The sequence below is a fragment of the Tachypleus tridentatus genome, chromosome 1 (assembly GCF_004210375.1).
Source record: "Tachypleus tridentatus isolate NWPU-2018 chromosome 1, ASM421037v1, whole genome shotgun sequence".
NCBI classification, from domain to species: Eukaryota; Metazoa; Arthropoda; class Merostomata; order Xiphosura; family Limulidae; genus Tachypleus; species Tachypleus tridentatus.
In genome coordinates this window covers 139,183,440-139,202,806 of record NC_134825.1, presented here as the reverse complement: position 1 = coordinate 139,202,806, position 19,367 = coordinate 139,183,440, and the positions used below count along the sequence as shown (strand labels likewise).

The 19,367-nt window shown below is 33.6% G+C and overlaps 1 protein-coding gene across 1 annotated transcript in view; it reads left to right on the top strand.

The window, feature by feature from the left end:
• Positions 1–14,590, top strand: part of LOC143225470 (uncharacterized) — a 34,875-nt gene extending 20,285 nt beyond the window's left edge. The window contains exons 2-3 of the mRNA XM_076454943.1: positions 789–845; positions 9,368–14,590. Coding sequence (XP_076311058.1) covers positions 789–845; positions 9,368–12,838 — 3,528 coding nt within the window. The 3' untranslated portion in view covers positions 12,839–14,590. The remainder of the gene's footprint in view (positions 1–788; positions 846–9,367) is intronic.
• The last annotated feature ends 4,777 nt before the right edge of the window (positions 14,591–19,367 follow it).

Here is a 19,367-nt window from a genome sequence, read left to right as displayed (position 1 = left end):
CCCAGCTTTCCATATAATTTATTACACATCACACTCCTGCAAAATTTACCCAGCTCTCCCACTAATTTATAACGCATTACATTTCGTCAAATTTAACCAGCTCTCTTTGTAATTCATAACTCATTAAATTTACTTAAATTTATCCAGCTCTCCCTATAATTTATCAAACATTAGAATTCTTCACATTTTGCCATCCTTCCCTATATAATCTATTACACACTACACTTCATGAAATTTAGCTGGCTCTCCCAATATTGTATTCCTCATTACCTTTCTTCAGATGTAGCCAACCTTCCCTGTAATTTATTACAAATTACATTTCCTCAAATCTAGCCAGCTTTCCCTGTAATTTACTACTCATTACACTTCCTCAAATCTAACCAGCTCTACCTATTATTTATTACACATTACATTCTCTCAAATCTAGCCAGGACTCCCTGTAATTTAATACACATTACATTCTCTCAAATCTAGCCAGCACACTCTGTAATTTATTACACATTACATTCTCTCAAGTCCAGCCAGGACTCCCTATAATTTATTACAGATTACATTTTTTTGAAATACAGCCAGCTCTTCCGATAATTAATTACCCATTATACTTTTTCAAATATAGTCAGATATCCCTGTAACTTATTACACATTAAAATTTCGTCAAATTTAGCCAGCTCTCCTTATAATCTATTACAAATTACATTGAATAAGTAATTTGATATTAAAAGTACAATAGCCCTAATACGATTGTTTCATGACAAGTATAATTAACTATGTTTTGACTTTCATTCCAGAAATCCGGCAGTACTGGATATGGTAGCTATGGCAACAGTCATTCGGGAGCAAGTAAAGTAAGTTGTAAACATTGCATGGAAAACAAACTTCGCTTTCCACAAATTGTTTCCATTAAGTAACTAAAAGATAAAAGTATTAGCATAAAAATTGATAATTTTGTTAATGTTTGTTTTTCACCATAAGTCTGTTTGGGTGTACATCAATTTAGAATATTGATGTAACTGCCACAATATTTGTGGTTTCGTGATTTTTTAATTCATGAAATATATTTACTTTTGCTAGTTGATCTTGCTCTTTGTCTAGGTGTGTGCATATAATGTTTTATACGGTTCGTGGAGGAAACTTATTGATGTTGATGAAGTATTGTTTTATTTTGTCTAATTCATCGTTAATTTTATCTGGTTAATTAACAAAAAGCAAAATCAACTAACAAAAGTAAATATATCTCACGAGTTAAAATATCATGAAACCATCTACTGTTGCATACCATATATTCCCAACACCAAGAGAAAATAACCAATATTTGGCAAAACTAGTAACAAAATACGACATTTCAGTTAATACCAAATTTATTCAAAAACCAGGTAAAAATCTACACTGACAAACACAACACCAACATTATTTATAAAATACAATGTGATAACTGCCACGACTTCTATATTGGAGAAACAAGTAGAATAATGGAAACCAGATTCAAAGAACACAAAAAGTCACCACAAGTTTTCGAACACTGCAAATCAAATAAACACAACATAACCACAGAAAACACCCAAATACTAAATAAAGAAACAAATATAAACAAACGCAAAATTAAAGGAGCTTTACTTATACAACAACTCAAGCCCAAAGTAAACCAATACAAAGGAACACCTTTATATCCATATTAATAAATATAATCAAACATCCAAGTAAGCACGCCCTCTACATTCCTACACTCACTTACACAACCCTCTTCAAACATGTGGTCAGCTTCCGGTCAGTTACCTCTTTCTCTCTTTGTGAACCTGAAGATGACAGAAGAAGGTCGAAATTTTGTTCGTTCCTCTACATAAAAATTTTCTCAACCCAAACCAGGCGTTTTTACATATATATTTTTCTCTACAAGTGGGTTTTCTCGTCATCACTGAGAAACAGATGGTATTCATCCTGTAATAATCTTAACGACAGGATGTTTGAATTCACTTCTGATGTTAAAATATTTAAACTATAATGCGAATTGTGTGTTGTACATAAATGATTTTAGCTCACGTCGTGTTATCGTGAAAACTGAAATACTTGTTGCTCTTCACGATTCGTCACTTGAAGGCTTCATTAGATTAATAATGGCCATAAGTTAAATCAGTTTTCTTTTAATCACGAATGATCAAAGTAAATATTTCTCAAGATGTAACTTTAGGTTCTTGTTCTTTTGTGGTCATAGATGAAAATGTAAAAGAAAAGAAAGGTTGGATTGAACCCTTTATATATTCACACCAATGGCCTCTATTAATTATAAAATGTAACAAAAGATGGTTTCACCCTCTTATGTATTCACAACAGCAAAATTTATTGAGAAAAGGAAGATTGACTTGCACCTTGTATATATATATATACACACACACACAAATGTATGCACACTGATAACCTCAAGCAAAGTTGAAAGAAGACTAGCTCCATCCTTGAATACATTTACGTCAGCGACCTCTATCAGGCAACAACAATTAACAATAAAGGAAGGTTGTCTAAAGCCGTGCATCTATTCACACTAAATACCTCTAAGATTAGAAAAAACTGACCCAAATACACCAGACATCGTAATCTATGATCAAGTACATTCATTACACGTCTCATAAACACGCAGAATAAAACACATCTGTCAAAACATATGAACAATAATTAAATGAAAGCTTCGGAATAGGTTAGTCCTAAATAAATATATTAACTTTACGATACAAACCTACTTTTATAATGAAAATATAACTAAAAAAGTAATAAAAGCAGATATAGTAAATATTTTGGCACAGCATGAGAAGGTAGTCAGAGCGTTCAACCCCTAATCTGAGGGTGTGCGTTCGAATCTCCATCACGCCCAAACATACTCGCTCTTTCAGACGTGGGGGCGTTATAATGTCACAATCAATCCCACTCTTAGTTAGTAAAAGAGTAGCCTAAGAGTTGGCAGTGGGTAGTGATGATTAGTTGTCTTTGCTCTAGTCTTGCACTGATAAATTAGGGATCGCTAGCACAGATAACCTTCGTGAACTTTGCGCGAAATTCAAAAGAAACAAACAAACAATCAAATATTCCACCAATACTGTTACTGAACGAAATTACTAAGAAAGAATATAGTGTATTTTATCGAAAAAATATAAAAACATTACCATTAAGTCCCACATGCTGCCAAATATAAAACTCAATAGATGTTCTCCCCCTTCTACAACCGCCAGCTTTTGCAGATCAGTTTGTTTGTAGCTAGTCACAAAACTACACAATGAGCTACTTGTGTTTTACCTAACACAGGTATCGAAACCCGATTTTTAATTTTATGAGCCTACAAACCTGCCGCTGGGGAAAGGCGATCAATTTGTTTGTTTATTTGTTTCTTTGAACAAAGCCGCATCTGGCTATCTATTGTGTCCTCCAAGGGGAATCGAACCTCGGATATTAATACATTAAGTCCGTAAACTCACTGCTATTCTATGCAGGTACCGGCTCGATCTTACATGTGGCTATTCTTTGTAGTTGCAGACAAACATAAAGTTATATCTTCATCACAGAAACTCAGTTAAATATAATTACTCATTTCCATAAATGATTAGTTCTCTTTCATAGAAAAATCAGTTTATTCTATTAACCAGCATGCTTTTGTCCGAAAATATAATTTTTCCATTTTCAACACCTCAAAGCGTTTATTAAAAATTAGATGACCCAAAGGTAGATAACTTACAAGCAAAGAGAAACAACTGTATTCTAAAACTTAATTAAATGTGGTCAATAACTGATTAAGCTGCAGTTTCTTTATTTGAAAACAAAAATTATTCCAAAGGACTTACGATATACTCAATAATGACTTGTTTACCTTGGTGAACACTTATCACGTTACTACTACGTTAGAGAACAAAAGTTAGTCAATACTTACCACGTTACTACTACGTTATAAAACATAAATTATAGTAAACACATATCACGTCACTACTACGTTAGAGGACAGAAATTAAAGTTAACACTTATCACGTGCTTCTTCGTTAGAGTGCAGAAATTAAAGTTTTTAATTATTACGTCACTACTACGTTAAAGAAGAAATATTAAAGTTAACACTTATTACGCCACTATTATGTTAAAGGAGAGAACTTAAAGTTAACTCTTATCACGTCACTACTACGCTAGAGGACAGAAATTAAATGTAGCACTTATCATGTTATTACTACGTTTGAATACAGAAGTTAAAGTTAACACTTATCACGTCACTACTAATTTAAAGGAGAGAAATTAAATTAACACTTATCACGTTACTACTACGATAGAAAACGAAAATTAAAGTTTACACTGACTACTACGTTACTGAACAGAAAGTAAAATTAACTCTCATCACATCAATACTACAGTAAAGGACAGAAATTAAAGTCAATACTTATCATATTACTACTACGTTAAAAAACAGAAATTAAAGTTACCACTTATCACGACACTTTTATGTTAGAATACAGAAATTAAGGTTAATACTTACCACGTTACTACTATGTTAAAGGAGAGATATTAAAGTTTACTCCTATCATGCCACTACTACGTAAGAGGAGAGGAATTAAAATTAACATTTAACATGTTTCTACTACGTTAGAGTACAGAATTTAAAGTTATTTATTATCACGTCACTATTACGTTAGAGGACAGATATTAATGTTAACACTTATCACGTCACTGATAATTTAAAGGAGAGAAATAAATTTAACACTTTTCATGTTACTACTACATTATAAAAGAGGAGTTAAAGTTAATACTTATCACGTTGCTACTACGTTAAAAAAACAGAAATTGAAGTTAACACTCATCACGTCACTGTTATGTTAGAGTACAGGAATTAACGTTAAAACGTATCCCGTTACTACTACGTTAGAGGAGAGATATTAAATTTAACACTTATCACGTTACTACAACGTTACAGAACATAAATTAAAGTTCATACTTTTCATGTTACTACTACGTTAGATGACAGAAATTTAAGGTAACACTTATCACCTTACTACTACGATCGAAAATAGAATGTAACGTAAACTCTTATAAAGTCATTTCTACGTTAGAGGCTGAAACTAAAGTTAATATTTATCATGTTACTACTGTGTTATAAAACAGAAATTAAAGTTAACACTTATCACTTCATTACTATGTTCTCTCCTTGAACACTTGTGTTACAACTTCGGTATAGAACAGAAATTAAAGTTAACACTTATCACGTTACTGCTACGTTAGAGGACAAAAATTGAAGTTAATGCTCATCACGTCATTTCTGCGTTAGAGGACAGAAATGAAAGTTAACAGTTATCACGTCACTACTAGTTAAAGGAGAGAACTTAAGGTTAACTTTTATCACGTCACTACTTCGTTAGAGGAGAGATATTAATGTTAACACTTATCACGTCACTACTAATTTAAAGGAAAGAAATTAAATTAACACTTTTCATGTTAGTACTACAATATAAATGAAGAGTTAAAGTTAACACTCATCACGTCATTTTTATGTTAGAGTACAGAAATTAAAGTTAAAACTAATCACGTCACTACTACGTTAGATGACAGAAATTAAAGTTAAAACTTATAACGTCACTACTACGTTAGATGACAGAAATTAAAGTTAATACTTTTCATGTTACTACTACGTTATAAAACAGAAATTAAAGTTAACACTTAGCACGTTACTACTACATTAGAGGACAAAATTGAAGTTAACTCTTATCATGTCCTACTACACTAGATGACAGAAATTAAAAGTAACACTTATCACCTTATTAGTACGATCGAAAGTAGAACTTAATGTCAACTCTTATCACGTCACTACTACGTTAGAGGACAAAAAGTGAAGTCAACTCATATCAAGTCACTTCTACATTACAGGACAGATACTGAAGATAACATTTAACACGTGACTAGTAGTGTAGAGGAAAGAAATTAAAATTAACACTTATCATGTTATTACTACGTTACAAAACAGAAATTAAAGTCAACACTTTTCACGTCCATACTATTTTAGAGGACAGAAATTAAAGTTGACACTTATCACGTCACTACTACGTTAAAGAACAGAAATTAAGTTAACACGTTACTTCTAAGTTATCAAGCAGAAATTATCACGTCACAACTACGTTATAGGACAGAAAATAAAGTTAACTCTCATAACGTATCTACTTCGTTATGTACCAGAAATTAAAGTTAACACTTATCACGTTACTATTCTGTTAAAGGAGAGATCTTAAACTTTACTGTCAGCATGTCACTACTACGTTAGAAGATAGAAATTAAAGTTTACACTTATCACGTTACTACTACGTTATAGGACAGAAAATAAAGTTAACTCTCATAACGTCTCTACTTCGTTATGTACCAGAAATTAAAGTTAACACTTATCACGTTACTATTCTGTTAAAGGAGAGATCTTAAATTTATCTCTTATCATGTCACTATTTTGTTAAAGGAGAGAACTTAAACTTAACTGTCAGCATGTCACTACTACGTTATAGGATAGAAATTAAAGTTAAGATTTAACACGTCACTACTACGTTAGAGGACAGAAATTAAAGTTTACACTTATCACATTACTACTACGTTATAAAACAGAAAATAATGTTAACACTTATGACGTCTCTTCTACGTTAGAGGAGAGAAATTGAAGTAAAATCTTATCACGCCACTACTACGTTAGAGTACAGAATTTAAAGGTAACACTCATCACGTTACTACTGAGGTCGATAAGGGAAGTTAAAGTTAACTCTTATCACGTCACTACTACGTTAGAAGACAGAAATTAAAGTCAACACCTATCGTGCTACTACTACGTTAGAGTACAGAAATTAAAGTTAATACTTATTACGTCACTACAATTTTAAAGAAGAGAGCTTAAAGTTAACACTTATCATGATGTTCAATATTACTTTTTCTTACTTGTAATTCATTCCAGTAAAAAAAAAAAAAAGACAAAAAAAAAACCCTTATCTCTGTTCTGCCATCTAGTGAGTTTTATTTACACTATGTATAAAATACCTTTCTTTAATTCGACAAAGGCCCGGCATGGCCAAACGTGTTAAGGCATGCGACTCGTAATATGAGGGTCGCGGGTTCGCATCCCCGTCGTGCCAAACATGCTCGCCCTTTCAGCCATGGGGGCATTATAATGTGACGGTCAATTCCACTATGCGTTGGTAAAAGAGTATCCCAAGAGTTGGCGGTGGGTGGTGATGACTAGCTGCCTTCCCTCTTACACTGCTAAATTATGGACGGCTAGCACAGATAGCCCTCGAGTAGCTTTGTGCGAAATTCAAAACAAACAAACAAAAATTAATTCGACAAACTGTACTAATAATTCTTTTCACATCATTGAAACATATTTCCTTTTTTATGTAGTTACTAACCAGTTATAGCAATGACTCTTTCTCAGTCAACCATTTCACCGCTGTAGTTCAAGTACAGTTATTGTAGTAAACTTTAACATTTTTGCTGTTCAGTACTAGGCATGTTCGATTGCTCGCCATTGGCTCAAAAACTTTTCAAGGCTTACAAAACTGGGTTTCGACATAGAACAAATAGTCCATTTTGTAGCTCTGCGCTTAACAATAAACTAACAAACCATCGTGCTCGATTACCCTCGTTTCATGTGTAGAAATTCTGTGCTAACTTACAAACCCAAGGTAGAATCAGATAGCCAGTACTATTCATAGTAGTCAAAAAACGCACATTAAGGAGCTGATCACATGATTAGATCTCCTATCTTTATTCTATAATGTTCTCACATTTTATTTCGTAACTTTGACCTTCTCACATACTTCTCTTTGACTATAGTGAAATCTGTTTTGCTTTATAATTAATCAAATTAAGAGTATTTTAAAAAAATAGTTTCTTATTTATTAGTCAAACTATAATAATTTCTGACATTGATAAGACAACGTTCCAGCTGTAGTTTGAAGTTGCTAAGACCACCTTTAGTTGTCTGAAAAGTTGTTAATAAACAATAAAAATGGTTATGTAACAACAACTTAAGGAACTCATCACAAGATACATTATTAAATATTAGAAATGGTTATATAACAACAACTCAAGAAGTTCATCACATGATACATTATTAAACATTAGAAATTGCTATATAACAACACCTTAGTATAGGATAATAATAATACCATATGATAACTTTAAAAAACATTTAGTGTTTTATTAACTGTCGTTTTGCTAGTGCAACAAAGTTTCCATAGTACTAAACACGTCTTTGCAGCATACAGGGTGCAAACTATTAAATTTTAGATTTACAATTTAGACATACAAACCACTAACCCATCTCCCCCACCTTTTTGGTGCATTAAATATTGTAATTAACTGTTTTAAAGTTATGAAAAAAATTTAAATTTGTAACTGTATTACTAAACTAGAACGTTTTAAGGTGGTATTTATTGTCTGTTGAAGATGTACTAAAACCTTCTGATGAATAGTTTGAAGCACCGATAGTATCAAATACAATATCAATAATTCTATCATATTTAGCTGTAAATGTTTTACACTTTCTAGAATATAACTCAGGCTATTTCAGTAAAATAAACTGATATCTTCTGACAGATATATAAATATCAACATTGTTTAACCTTATCATCTGATGTTTTATTTTCGTTACGTATCACGTCACTAATAATAACCTATTGGCTTTTGTCTCATATGATTCAAAATAACCTCTAATATATCAAAGTAAATTATTATAAATAATTACCAACTATAAACTAATAAGGTGTAAATAACTACCAACTATAAACTAGTAAAGTGTAAATAACTACCAACTGTAAACTAGTAAAGTGTAAATAACTACCAACTGTAAACTAGTAAAGTCTAAATAACTACCAACTATAAACTAGTAAAGTGTACATAACTACCAACTATAAACTAGTAAAGTGTAAATAACTACCAACTATAAACTAGTAAAGTGTAAATAACTACCAACTGTAAACTAGTAAAGTGTAAATAACTACCAACTATAAACTAGTAAAGTGTAAATAACTACCAACTGTAAACTAGTAAAGTGTAAATAACTACCAACTGTAAACTAGTAAAGTGTAAATAACTACCAACTATAAACTAGTAAAGTGTAAATAACTACCAACTGTAAACTAGTAAAGTGTAAATAACTACCAACTGTAAACTAGTAAAGTGTAAATGTTTTTTTCTACATACTCATATAAGCCTAAAAAGTAAAGATATAATAAGACAGTTTTAAAGCTCCACTATAAGTAACTGCATGATGTAATTGTTATTTGAAAGTTTACATCATCTGTTGTTGTAGTACATGTTTGTTTATTTATTTATTTCTTACAGTCATGTCAGTCCACATTTAATGCTCCTATTTCTTTTGCAGATACCAGCCTACAGTAAATATGGCGGATCAGGTGTTTCTTCAACTCCAACTACATACTCTCGTTATGGGCAGCCAAGTGAGTCATTTTCATCACGTGACAAAGGAAGCTACAGTGGTTACACATCTGGATCTGGGTATATTTCTGATTATGGTAAATCTGGCAATATTTCTGATTATGGTCGGTCGATTTCAGGTTATGGTTGCGGCTACGGCTCAGATTATAAGTCTGGTTACACGTCAGATTATGGACGTTCGGGTTATGTCTCAGATTATAATAAATCGGGTCAGTCACCTGACTATGGTAAAACAAAATATATTGGTCAGTCATACAGTCCTTATGGTCATGTAGCAGATAAATACCTTTCTGCAACCACATCAAGACCTACCTATGGCTCTTACTCTCGTAACATAAGTCGAGATGAGCCCAGCTATGGTAGAAATACATACTCCAGAGGTTTAAATGACTCTGGAAGTTATAAATCTTATATTCCTTACTCGCAATCTACTGGGCGCGAGGCTTACTCCAGGGTAAACAGTAGAGATGATTCACGTCCAAGTTATTCTCGGACATCTAGTAGGGATAGTTCAATACCATCTTATTCTAGAAGCAACAGCAATGATAGCACCGGCTACTCTAGACAGAACAGCAGAGACCTTAGTCAGAATCTTTCAACGATAAACGAAACTATAGTTCACAGTCCCAGTAAAACTAAAAACTTCCCCATAACAAAATCAGAATCGAAAGCTAAAACCATGAAAGTTCCTGCAGAGTTTACGTCAGATTCTGAGTCTGAAGAAGCAACTTCTTCTGATGAAAAAGAGTTTCTACAGTGCAGAGCCACCTCACCATCAGTTGAAACTACAACTAGTGAAAATAACTCTAATGTTGTCTCGGCGCCTATAAAAATTAAGAAGCCAACAACTGAAAAACAAGTTGCTATAAAAAAAGCATCAGTTGGTCAACAGGTTAATCCCCAAGATCTGCCCGATCCACTTTCACGACCTGACAGCACCAAACGCCGTTACTCGTCGTCAGCCTCACGACCAAATTCTCTGTATTTTGACAGATATTATTCTAAGTACGCCACACCCACTTATCGTTCGTACAGGCCTCCAAATAGTAGTGCTGTATCAGACAACATGCGGCGAAGTTCCAAAGAAGAAAAAGTTCCTTCATCGCCTGTCCAGACAAAATCACCACCAAGTCTCTCGGCAAGAAACTTGTTAAATGTTGAACAAGATGCACCTTTCGCACGAGATATATCGCCAAACGACCAAGATCGGCCAGAAGGTCAAACATCAGAAGAAAACTTCAATAAAGATTTTAGAAAATCAGTATTAAATATGAATCTTGATGACAACCAAAAGCAAGCCTACATTAGAAACCAAGACCAACGAGAGAAAAAAGATTTTTCATTCAATGACAAAAGAGAAGACAGAAACCTTTCTCGTTCAAGCTCAAGGAGTAAATGTCAAACTGGTGTCGGTCGCAGCAGCTCAAGAAATGATATCAGAAGGAACGAATCAAGGAGTAATATGGAGGCAGTAGCAAAGTCTGGTTCCAAAAATCGAATCCCCAGAAGGAAAGGAAGCCGGGAGGATTTGTTAGATTCCAAAGCAAATGACAGATCGAGAAGTTCTTCTGCTGACCTTCTGGAGAGCCATGTGTCAACTTCCTCATCGAGTGATGATGATTCTGATGAAAGAAGTGGTAGAAACAAAGTTTCAAATACAAGTCGACCAAGGCGACGACGAAAGGGTTCCAAGGATGATCTTTTGGAAGAAGATAAAACATCTGGGTTTAAAGCTTCAAGAGATCTTCCTCCAGTACCAAATCGAAAAGTATCCAATGAAAGTGTGGTGGGAGATAAATCATTTTTTCCAAGACAAAAATCCTTTGGAGATAAATTTTGGCCTCCTCAAAGTGAATATCACCCAGAGTATAAACGTCAATCTTCAGTTAGTTGTATAAATGAGAAAAATAAATATGGACCAGATTCCACACTTACAGATGCAAACAATATACCTCACAAAACAGACGACTCTGCTGAATCGGAAAAAGTATCTTCTAGCGAAACCGAAACTAGTACAGAAGAATCAGAAGACGAAGCAAAGAATCCCGTAGTAGAGACGCCTATAGATAATATAGTAAGTGAAGAGTGTACTGCTGAAACTAACGAAGAATCATCTGAGGAAGAAGAGTCCAGTTCCTCAGAAGAAAATGTAGCAAAGAGTCAGTTACACGTTTCTGGGAATGATTCGCTTTCTGTACAAAAATCACCTACTGTCATTCACGTCAAAGGTGTAGAAAAGCGTGAAGAAATGCAAAATTCACAACAACCAGTTGACTCACGAGTTAATGAATCGCTTCCTGAAGAATCCAGCGAAAGTGAAGAAGAAAGTTCAACTGAGGAAGCAAAAACTTCAGAAGATGATAAAGAAAATAAAGATAAGCAACTTCCGTTTTCTCCAAATGAAAGTATGACGGAGAAATTTACTTTCAAACCAGTTACTGGTGTTAATAAAGAACCATCACAAAGAGATTCTGGATTTTCGGAAATTACACCATCATGTGAATCTCCACATGAAAATGCTGTAACAACCTCAGAATATTCACCCAAACTGTTGGAGAAAGATATTCAAAAACAAACATCAAACTCTGAAGAGCAAAGTACATCTGGAGAATCTGAAGAAGAGACATCAGGTTCCGAAACAGAAGACCCAGAGAAAATAATAAACTCATCAAAAACCACTAAAAGTTATCCTTCTTCGAAGTTCATTGGAGACTGCAAGGATATTGATTCTTTGCTTAGCGATGTTAAAGGAGAAGAACCAGAAACGTTTGAAGAATTTGAAAGTAAACTTGAGAGAGAAAACATCATAGATGTTACTTCTCCAACATCAGATGAAGAAGGAGAAGAAAATGATTCTAATACGAAACAACAGGATTCTCGAATGGAAGCACGAGAAAAGCTGGTTTTGTTTATTGGACAATGTCAGGATATTGACGAAATGCTGGGATCACCATCACCAGTAAGTCCTCTTGTACAACAAGGAACTTCTAGTTCCAGGGATTTATTCAGTACTGCTTCTAATGAAAGAAAAACTACACAGTCAGTGAAGCAAAACCAGATACACCAAACAAGTAAAAATGAAACTGAAGAGGAAAGTGAAGAATCATCAGAAGAAGAAAGTGAAAACAGTCCTTTGGAAGAAGTTGAGCCATCGGCAGTGAGAGTTCACGAATCCAAAGCTCAACAACCACAACTCGACTCTTACACAGAAGAAATTGATTCCAGTGCTGTTAGAATTCGTGAAAATAAACCAATGAACACAGAGCTTAGAGAATATACAGAAGAAATAGATTCTGGAGCTGTAAGGATTAGGCAACCACAAGTTATGCAAGGACAGATAACAAATCCGAAACATAAGGTAAGTGATCATATAGTGTTTCATTTGATAACTTGTTAAATTAAACACTAAACAACGACGGCCTACAATTTATTCAACGTGTATTTGAAAGCACGGTAACTCCCAGGAAATAAAATTGTGTACAATACAGTGATAATTCGTGAAATATTATTAAATTATAATTACTAGTTTCACGAAACACAAACATCATGGGTTTTTTGTATATGAGTTGTTAAAAAGTCTTCTTTAATTAAGAGTTTTTGTTTTCCTTATTTGGAATAAATTTATCATTCTTTGCAGTTTATAATGTTATGAAATTGTCAGTCATTTGCACTCAAAATATGTTGATTTTTATTCTGAATTCCCAACTTATATAAATTTTACGAACAATCAGACATTTTAAACCTTATTTTGCTAAACTTTTGAATTCAAAAATAATGTTGTTAATAAACTTTATTTTTCGTTTCTCAACTAAATCTTAACTGATTTGTTACACGAAATTCAAGGTCATAATTTTATTAATGAAATGTAAATAGGTATACGAATGAAGTCCTTTTCGGTTCACATTTCATTTAAAAAGATGCTGCGACTAAAGTTACAAAATATTAAATTTATGATCGAGTTCATTTACAGTGGTTAAATGACATTACAGTTATATTTATGTTTAGTAGACATAACTGTTGATAGATAAAATTTTGATTTCAAATTTTAATTATGTATCATAATCCTTGACACATTTTGTTTGATTTAAATCAAATAATGTTTCAATATAATTCTCGGAGATTTTGTATTTACAACTAGTATGATAATTTGTTGAGAAACAAACTATTTTATAAGAATTATGTGAGAAAGATGTCGGTTTCAATTAAATAACTTCTTAATTAATTTATATTGGTTTTGTTGATTTATGCTTAAAAATAACTAAGCACTATCATTTAAAAATTGAACGTAATTTAATTACAGATATAATTAATAATAATTTTATAGCAACTGTTTAATCATTACTCAGTTAGGCCACATATTTTTGTGTTACCCACCATCATGCCCAAAATTATAACGAAACTTAAAACATTTCACAGTTTTGTTTACCACAGTCTGAAATACAGAAGGTAGTAAATTGATAAATTATCGTTTGTGTTAAGAACATACAGTGTGGCCTGGTATGGCCATGTGGGTTAAGGCGTTCGACTCGTAATCTAAGGGGGGCGAGTTCGAATCCCCGTCTTACCAAACATGATTGCCCTTTCAACCGTGGAGGCATCATAATGTGACGGTCAATCCCACTATTCGTTGGTCAAGGAATAGCCCAAGAGTTGGCGGTGGGTGGTGATGACTAGCTGCCTTCCCTCTAGTCTTACACTGCTAAATTAGGGACGGCTAGCGCAGATAGCCCTCGTGTAGCTTTGCGCGACATTCAAAAAATAAACAAACACTCAGTGTTTCCTGCATCAGGTTGTTTTGACTGCGCGATACATTACCACTCATATATATATATATATATTATTATTAAACAGAAGAGGCGAATTAAACATGTTTTTTTTCATCAATGAAAGTGTAGAAAGCCAATTAAAAGTACTGGGTGGAGATAAGGTTTATTTAACCAAGCGAAATGAATGAATTTGCCCTACAAGTGCACTCATTACGGCCGAGGTACAGGGTTCACCTTAGGGCTCCAAAAGCTCTTGGGTTCTGGATTCAGTTTTATGCAATTTTCCGCTTTTTCTGAGAGTAAGCTTCATAATTTTAATGCATTTATACTGAGACAGCTTGAAAAGTGAGGGCCTTGACTCCCTGCTTGATATGTCAAAAAATAAAAAATATGACTACCTGAAACAAATATATAGATATCAATGTAAACCACAATAAACATTAAAATTACTCCAAAGAAACATATCGTGAAAATGTTCCATACATTAATTCAAAAATATTCATATGTTATACTATTCTATCGATTCCCTTTTCATTTCCCTCGGTGTGTCCGTGATAAGGTTACTGGTATGTTTCTCTTCTTATAGCAAAGCCACATCGAGCTATCTGCCGTGTCCACTGTGGAGAATCGAACCTATCATTTGAGAATTATAAATGCGGATGACGAAAAGTTTGTGCACAATGAACTCTATAAAATTCGGGATTCTATTTTCCACGGTGAACGAAACACATATAGCTTTGCGTTAAAACAAATACACCAGTTTTATCGCATTTCGTCTCGAATTAATCACCACCATTTCCGAGCAATTTTTAACGCAAAATTTTGTTTCGAGGTGAACAAAAGTTACAAGCATATTTTTTTCCGTTTAAGCTCTGTAGTGTTTATAATACGTTTTATATTTACATTGTAACTCCGTGACTTAACTGAAGGCGTGAACGACTTGAAAAGTTCTTTCACTTTTATTCTTATACACGTTTAAGTGTGAAAAATGACCTTCTTCTTGAAATGTTTCTATATCTTTAATGTCAGTAATGTTCTTTAAATTATTTTAATTTTTTTCCGGAATTATTTTAAGATGGTTTCAAAGTCTTAATACCCAAAAGTAGCTTATAAATGGTTGAAATACATTGATTTGTAAAATCAAGAAGCCCTGATAATTATTTCACACTTAGTAACAACCTAAAAAAGCAAGTGAAAAATGGCATTTTAAATAGCATGGATGTCTTTATTGGAATGGGATTAGGATTACGGCCGAAAATATGACTACCAAAGAGAACAAATTATCAATTTTATTGCATTGTTTAATATAATTGGATTGTCTCTCCATCTTTCTGGAAGATCTCGCACATTTCTTTACAGAAATAATTTTACATGATTAAAGCAGATGATTTCTAACGAGTGACTCTCATAATTACAAGTTATTATATACTTAACGTTAGTTACTCATTATGTATGATGCAGTATTTACGGTATTCTTTCATTTGAGAAACCAGTGTTAAGTAAGTAGGAATCATTATACAGAAACATATTTTCGTATCTGTCAAACACAGATGGTTTACAAAGCTGTGTTAAAATGATTTTGGAGCTGCAAAACGCCATTACTATCCATTTTGTCACGTCTAGTAATGCTCCATATGAAATCTGAGCATCTCAAAAATAGCCCTGCAGCATATTTTTACTACAAAAGGCTCCAATGTATTAAACATACATCCCTGCATGCTTTCCATATTCCATATAGTGCACGATGTACGAGAATAATTGTTTCTTAGCATTAGTTTCAACAGTCTAGTAAAAAATCCAAAAGCGTTTCGTCCAGTAAATTTGCCAATATTTATTCGTATGGAATAACATGACTTCCCGTTTTAATTCTTCAGCTACTTGAAGTACACAATAGCTAATCAAGAGCAATAAGAAGAAACTTTATCCTATTGATCCCAAATCTCGTAGGCATCATTTCCAGTCGGAGATCCTTCTTGATTATATCACATTCTGTTGCAGCTTCTGTCTCTAGTTGTTGTGTTTGTGAATCCTCACCTGTTACAAGAAGCCACACTTTGCTTACCATGGCTTTAGGTCTCTCTCTAGACGAACTTGATGTTACAAGTTAACATTCCTGTCGCAGAGACTCTCAGATTTGAACACAACTCTGTTATTTGTGTGTATGAATATATTATACTAAAAGGGGCTGCTACATAAATTTTCAAAAGTGAGCAGTCTTCAGTGACAGCCCTCTACCTACGAAATACCAAATAGTGCTAAAATGTTGTTCTGATAAATTTCGTCCCACCGCGACTTTATTTTCGCAATGGCTGACACGTAACTTGCTTATACCATATCTAAAATAGTTTGAATATACTAAACTCTGTATATTTTGTTTGTTTGTTGTTAATCAAAAAACTACAGAATTAATTTTAGTGTTATGAGCTGATTAACACTGGACCAACGAGGGGAGATTCCAGTTTTTCTTTTTTCGTAATATATGCCTTCAGACTTACCGCTGAGCCACTAGGAGCAGCTCTGTATAACTGCTTTGCAAAACATCCTGGCTGTTTAAAGCAGAGTCAATGTGATGAGAAATATCCTAGTGAAACAAATCGTGTAGACATGTGTGGTCTGAATGTAGCTTTATAGTTAACGTACTCTAGACTGTAAAATTTGGGTTACCAGGTGTGCATTAAAATAGACGGTCACATCCTACTCTTCAGTCAAATAAATGTAGTCCGAGAACTGGCAGTGGGTGCCTTCCCTCCAGTCTATCTGATCAAAATTAGGGTTGGCTATGTGAAGATATCTTTCAGTGCAGATTTTCTCATCTGGATCAAACAAGTTAAACTGACTCACTGACACATACAAACGTGTGATGAAAGTTAGATTTTAGTGGAATAATTTCGATGACACTACGAAGACATTTTTTAAAGAGCTCTGTTTATGACGTTGTTAATGTGGAAATACTAAGAGATCTCATTTCTTTCAACATGCCAAGCAGCTTTTATCAATGTGCCAAAAATACTGTTCTGCATTGCGTAATGCTGTATGCCATTCTAATAGTTATGTAATGCTCAAATGAAAATCTGAAATAAAAAAAATAGTTTTAAAGAGATTCTTGCTAGATAAACGAGCTCACTAGAGCTGCTACTATAACGTTAGAATACCTAAAAACTTGTGGTGTGTGGGCATACAATCAGGCGGCAACACTGTCTATGTAGGGATGGCACAGATTCGTCATTGAAATTATATTTTAAATACATCCTTAATAGGAGGTCATCAAAACCTTACAATACTACATAGTGTTTCCTTTTATAACAATATATGTGTGATGACTGAGTCACAAGTTCTGGAAATATCTTAGCAAAATGTTTGAATTTCGTGTTCTTATTTCTTTTGTTTCATTTTTGTTAACCGTTAACTTAAAAACCAAAATAATTGTTTCAACCAATTTCACTGGGGTGACATAGTTTCAAACGGACTATCCGCTTTTATAAGTGTTCTAGTAGTAATCTTAAAGGCCTGGCATGGCCAAGCGCGTAAGGCGTGCGACTCGTAATCCGAGGGTCGCGGGTTCGTGCCCGCGTCGCACTAAACATGCTTGCCCTCCCAGCCGTGGGGGTGTATAATGTGACAGTCAATCCCACTATTCGTTGGTAAAAGAGTAGCCCAAGAGTTGGCAGTGGGTGGTGATGACTAGCTGCCTTCCCTCTAGTCTTACACTGCTAAATTAGGGACGGCTAGCACAGATAGCCCTCGAGTAGCTTTGTGCGAAATTACAAAACAAACAAACAGTAATCTTAAAAATCATAATTTTAATGTAAATTATGTTATTATTACCCCGTGTGGTTAGTTTTTATAGAAATTTAGTGTTCGTTTAAAAAGCGTAAATACAAAGGAAAATAGGAATTTACAGCCAATAATAAATAAGTAATAAATATTACAGTTGGAACTTCATTGTATTTAGATTTTGTTTGTTTGTTTTGGAACTTGGTTATAAATACAACCTTGCTACATCTATTGAAACACTGCATTAAAAAAAAAAACACAAGTAAACAACTAAAGCAAAAAACTTTTCAAAAACAGTTGTAAATGTACGGATGGCTAATATAAATACTTGAAAAACAATGTAAATAGTATATTATGGATGGCATTTGTATCATCCACATAACAGCACAGGCAGCATTAGCATATGGAAATATATGAAACTATTCAATCACAACTGACTTTAATATTGTCTGTTAACATTCTACTACACAGTGTGTTATTAGGACGATACTATCTTGTTTGTATTGTTTTTGAATGATTTATTTAGCCACTTCCTTCCTTTTTGAAAAGTCTTTTCTTTATTTGTATTCATAGTTTAGTTGGTTTAACTTCGTCTTGAATTAATAAACATTCACTTCTAACCTTATAATTGCATATAACTACATTTAACAATGGGAATTAGCTGAGACGATGCGTTCAGAGTTCACTAATATAATAATTGTGAGCATGTAATTACAACTTCCAGTTATTATCCGATGAAACACTTATTTAATATGTTTCAGGTAATTCCGTGTGAATAATTACTGTCGGTGTTTTCTTGTCTCTTTACTATACTTCCCGTTACTAATTAAAATACTAAAATTTTTTTTCGCTTTATTGCGTGCATATTTCTGAGGCTTTCTGACCCATGTCGACCTACTTAGACGTGCTTCTTGATCCATGTTAGATTATTTCAACATACTACTTTATCCATGTCAGCTTGCTTCAACATGTTACATGATCCATGTTAGATTATTTCAACATACTACTTTATCCATGTCAGCTTGCTTCAACATATGACTCAGTCCATCTCAGCTTGTTTCGACATGTTACATGATCCATGTTAGATTATTTCGATGTTCTCCTTGATCCATGTCAGTTCTATGGACATGTTCCCCGATCAACTTCCGACTACTTCGACATGCTTTCCGATCCACGTCACCTGATTCATGTGAATTTATTTCAACATGCTACTTGCTTGGACGTGTTATTTCAAACTGAAAATCTAGTCATTGTCAAACAAATACAAAAAGTGTAATCTTATTATTACCTTTGGTCTTTTGTTGCAACGTATGACTGATTTATGATACAATACACACACATATATATATATTATATACACGTAAGATTCGTTATTTTCTGATCAAG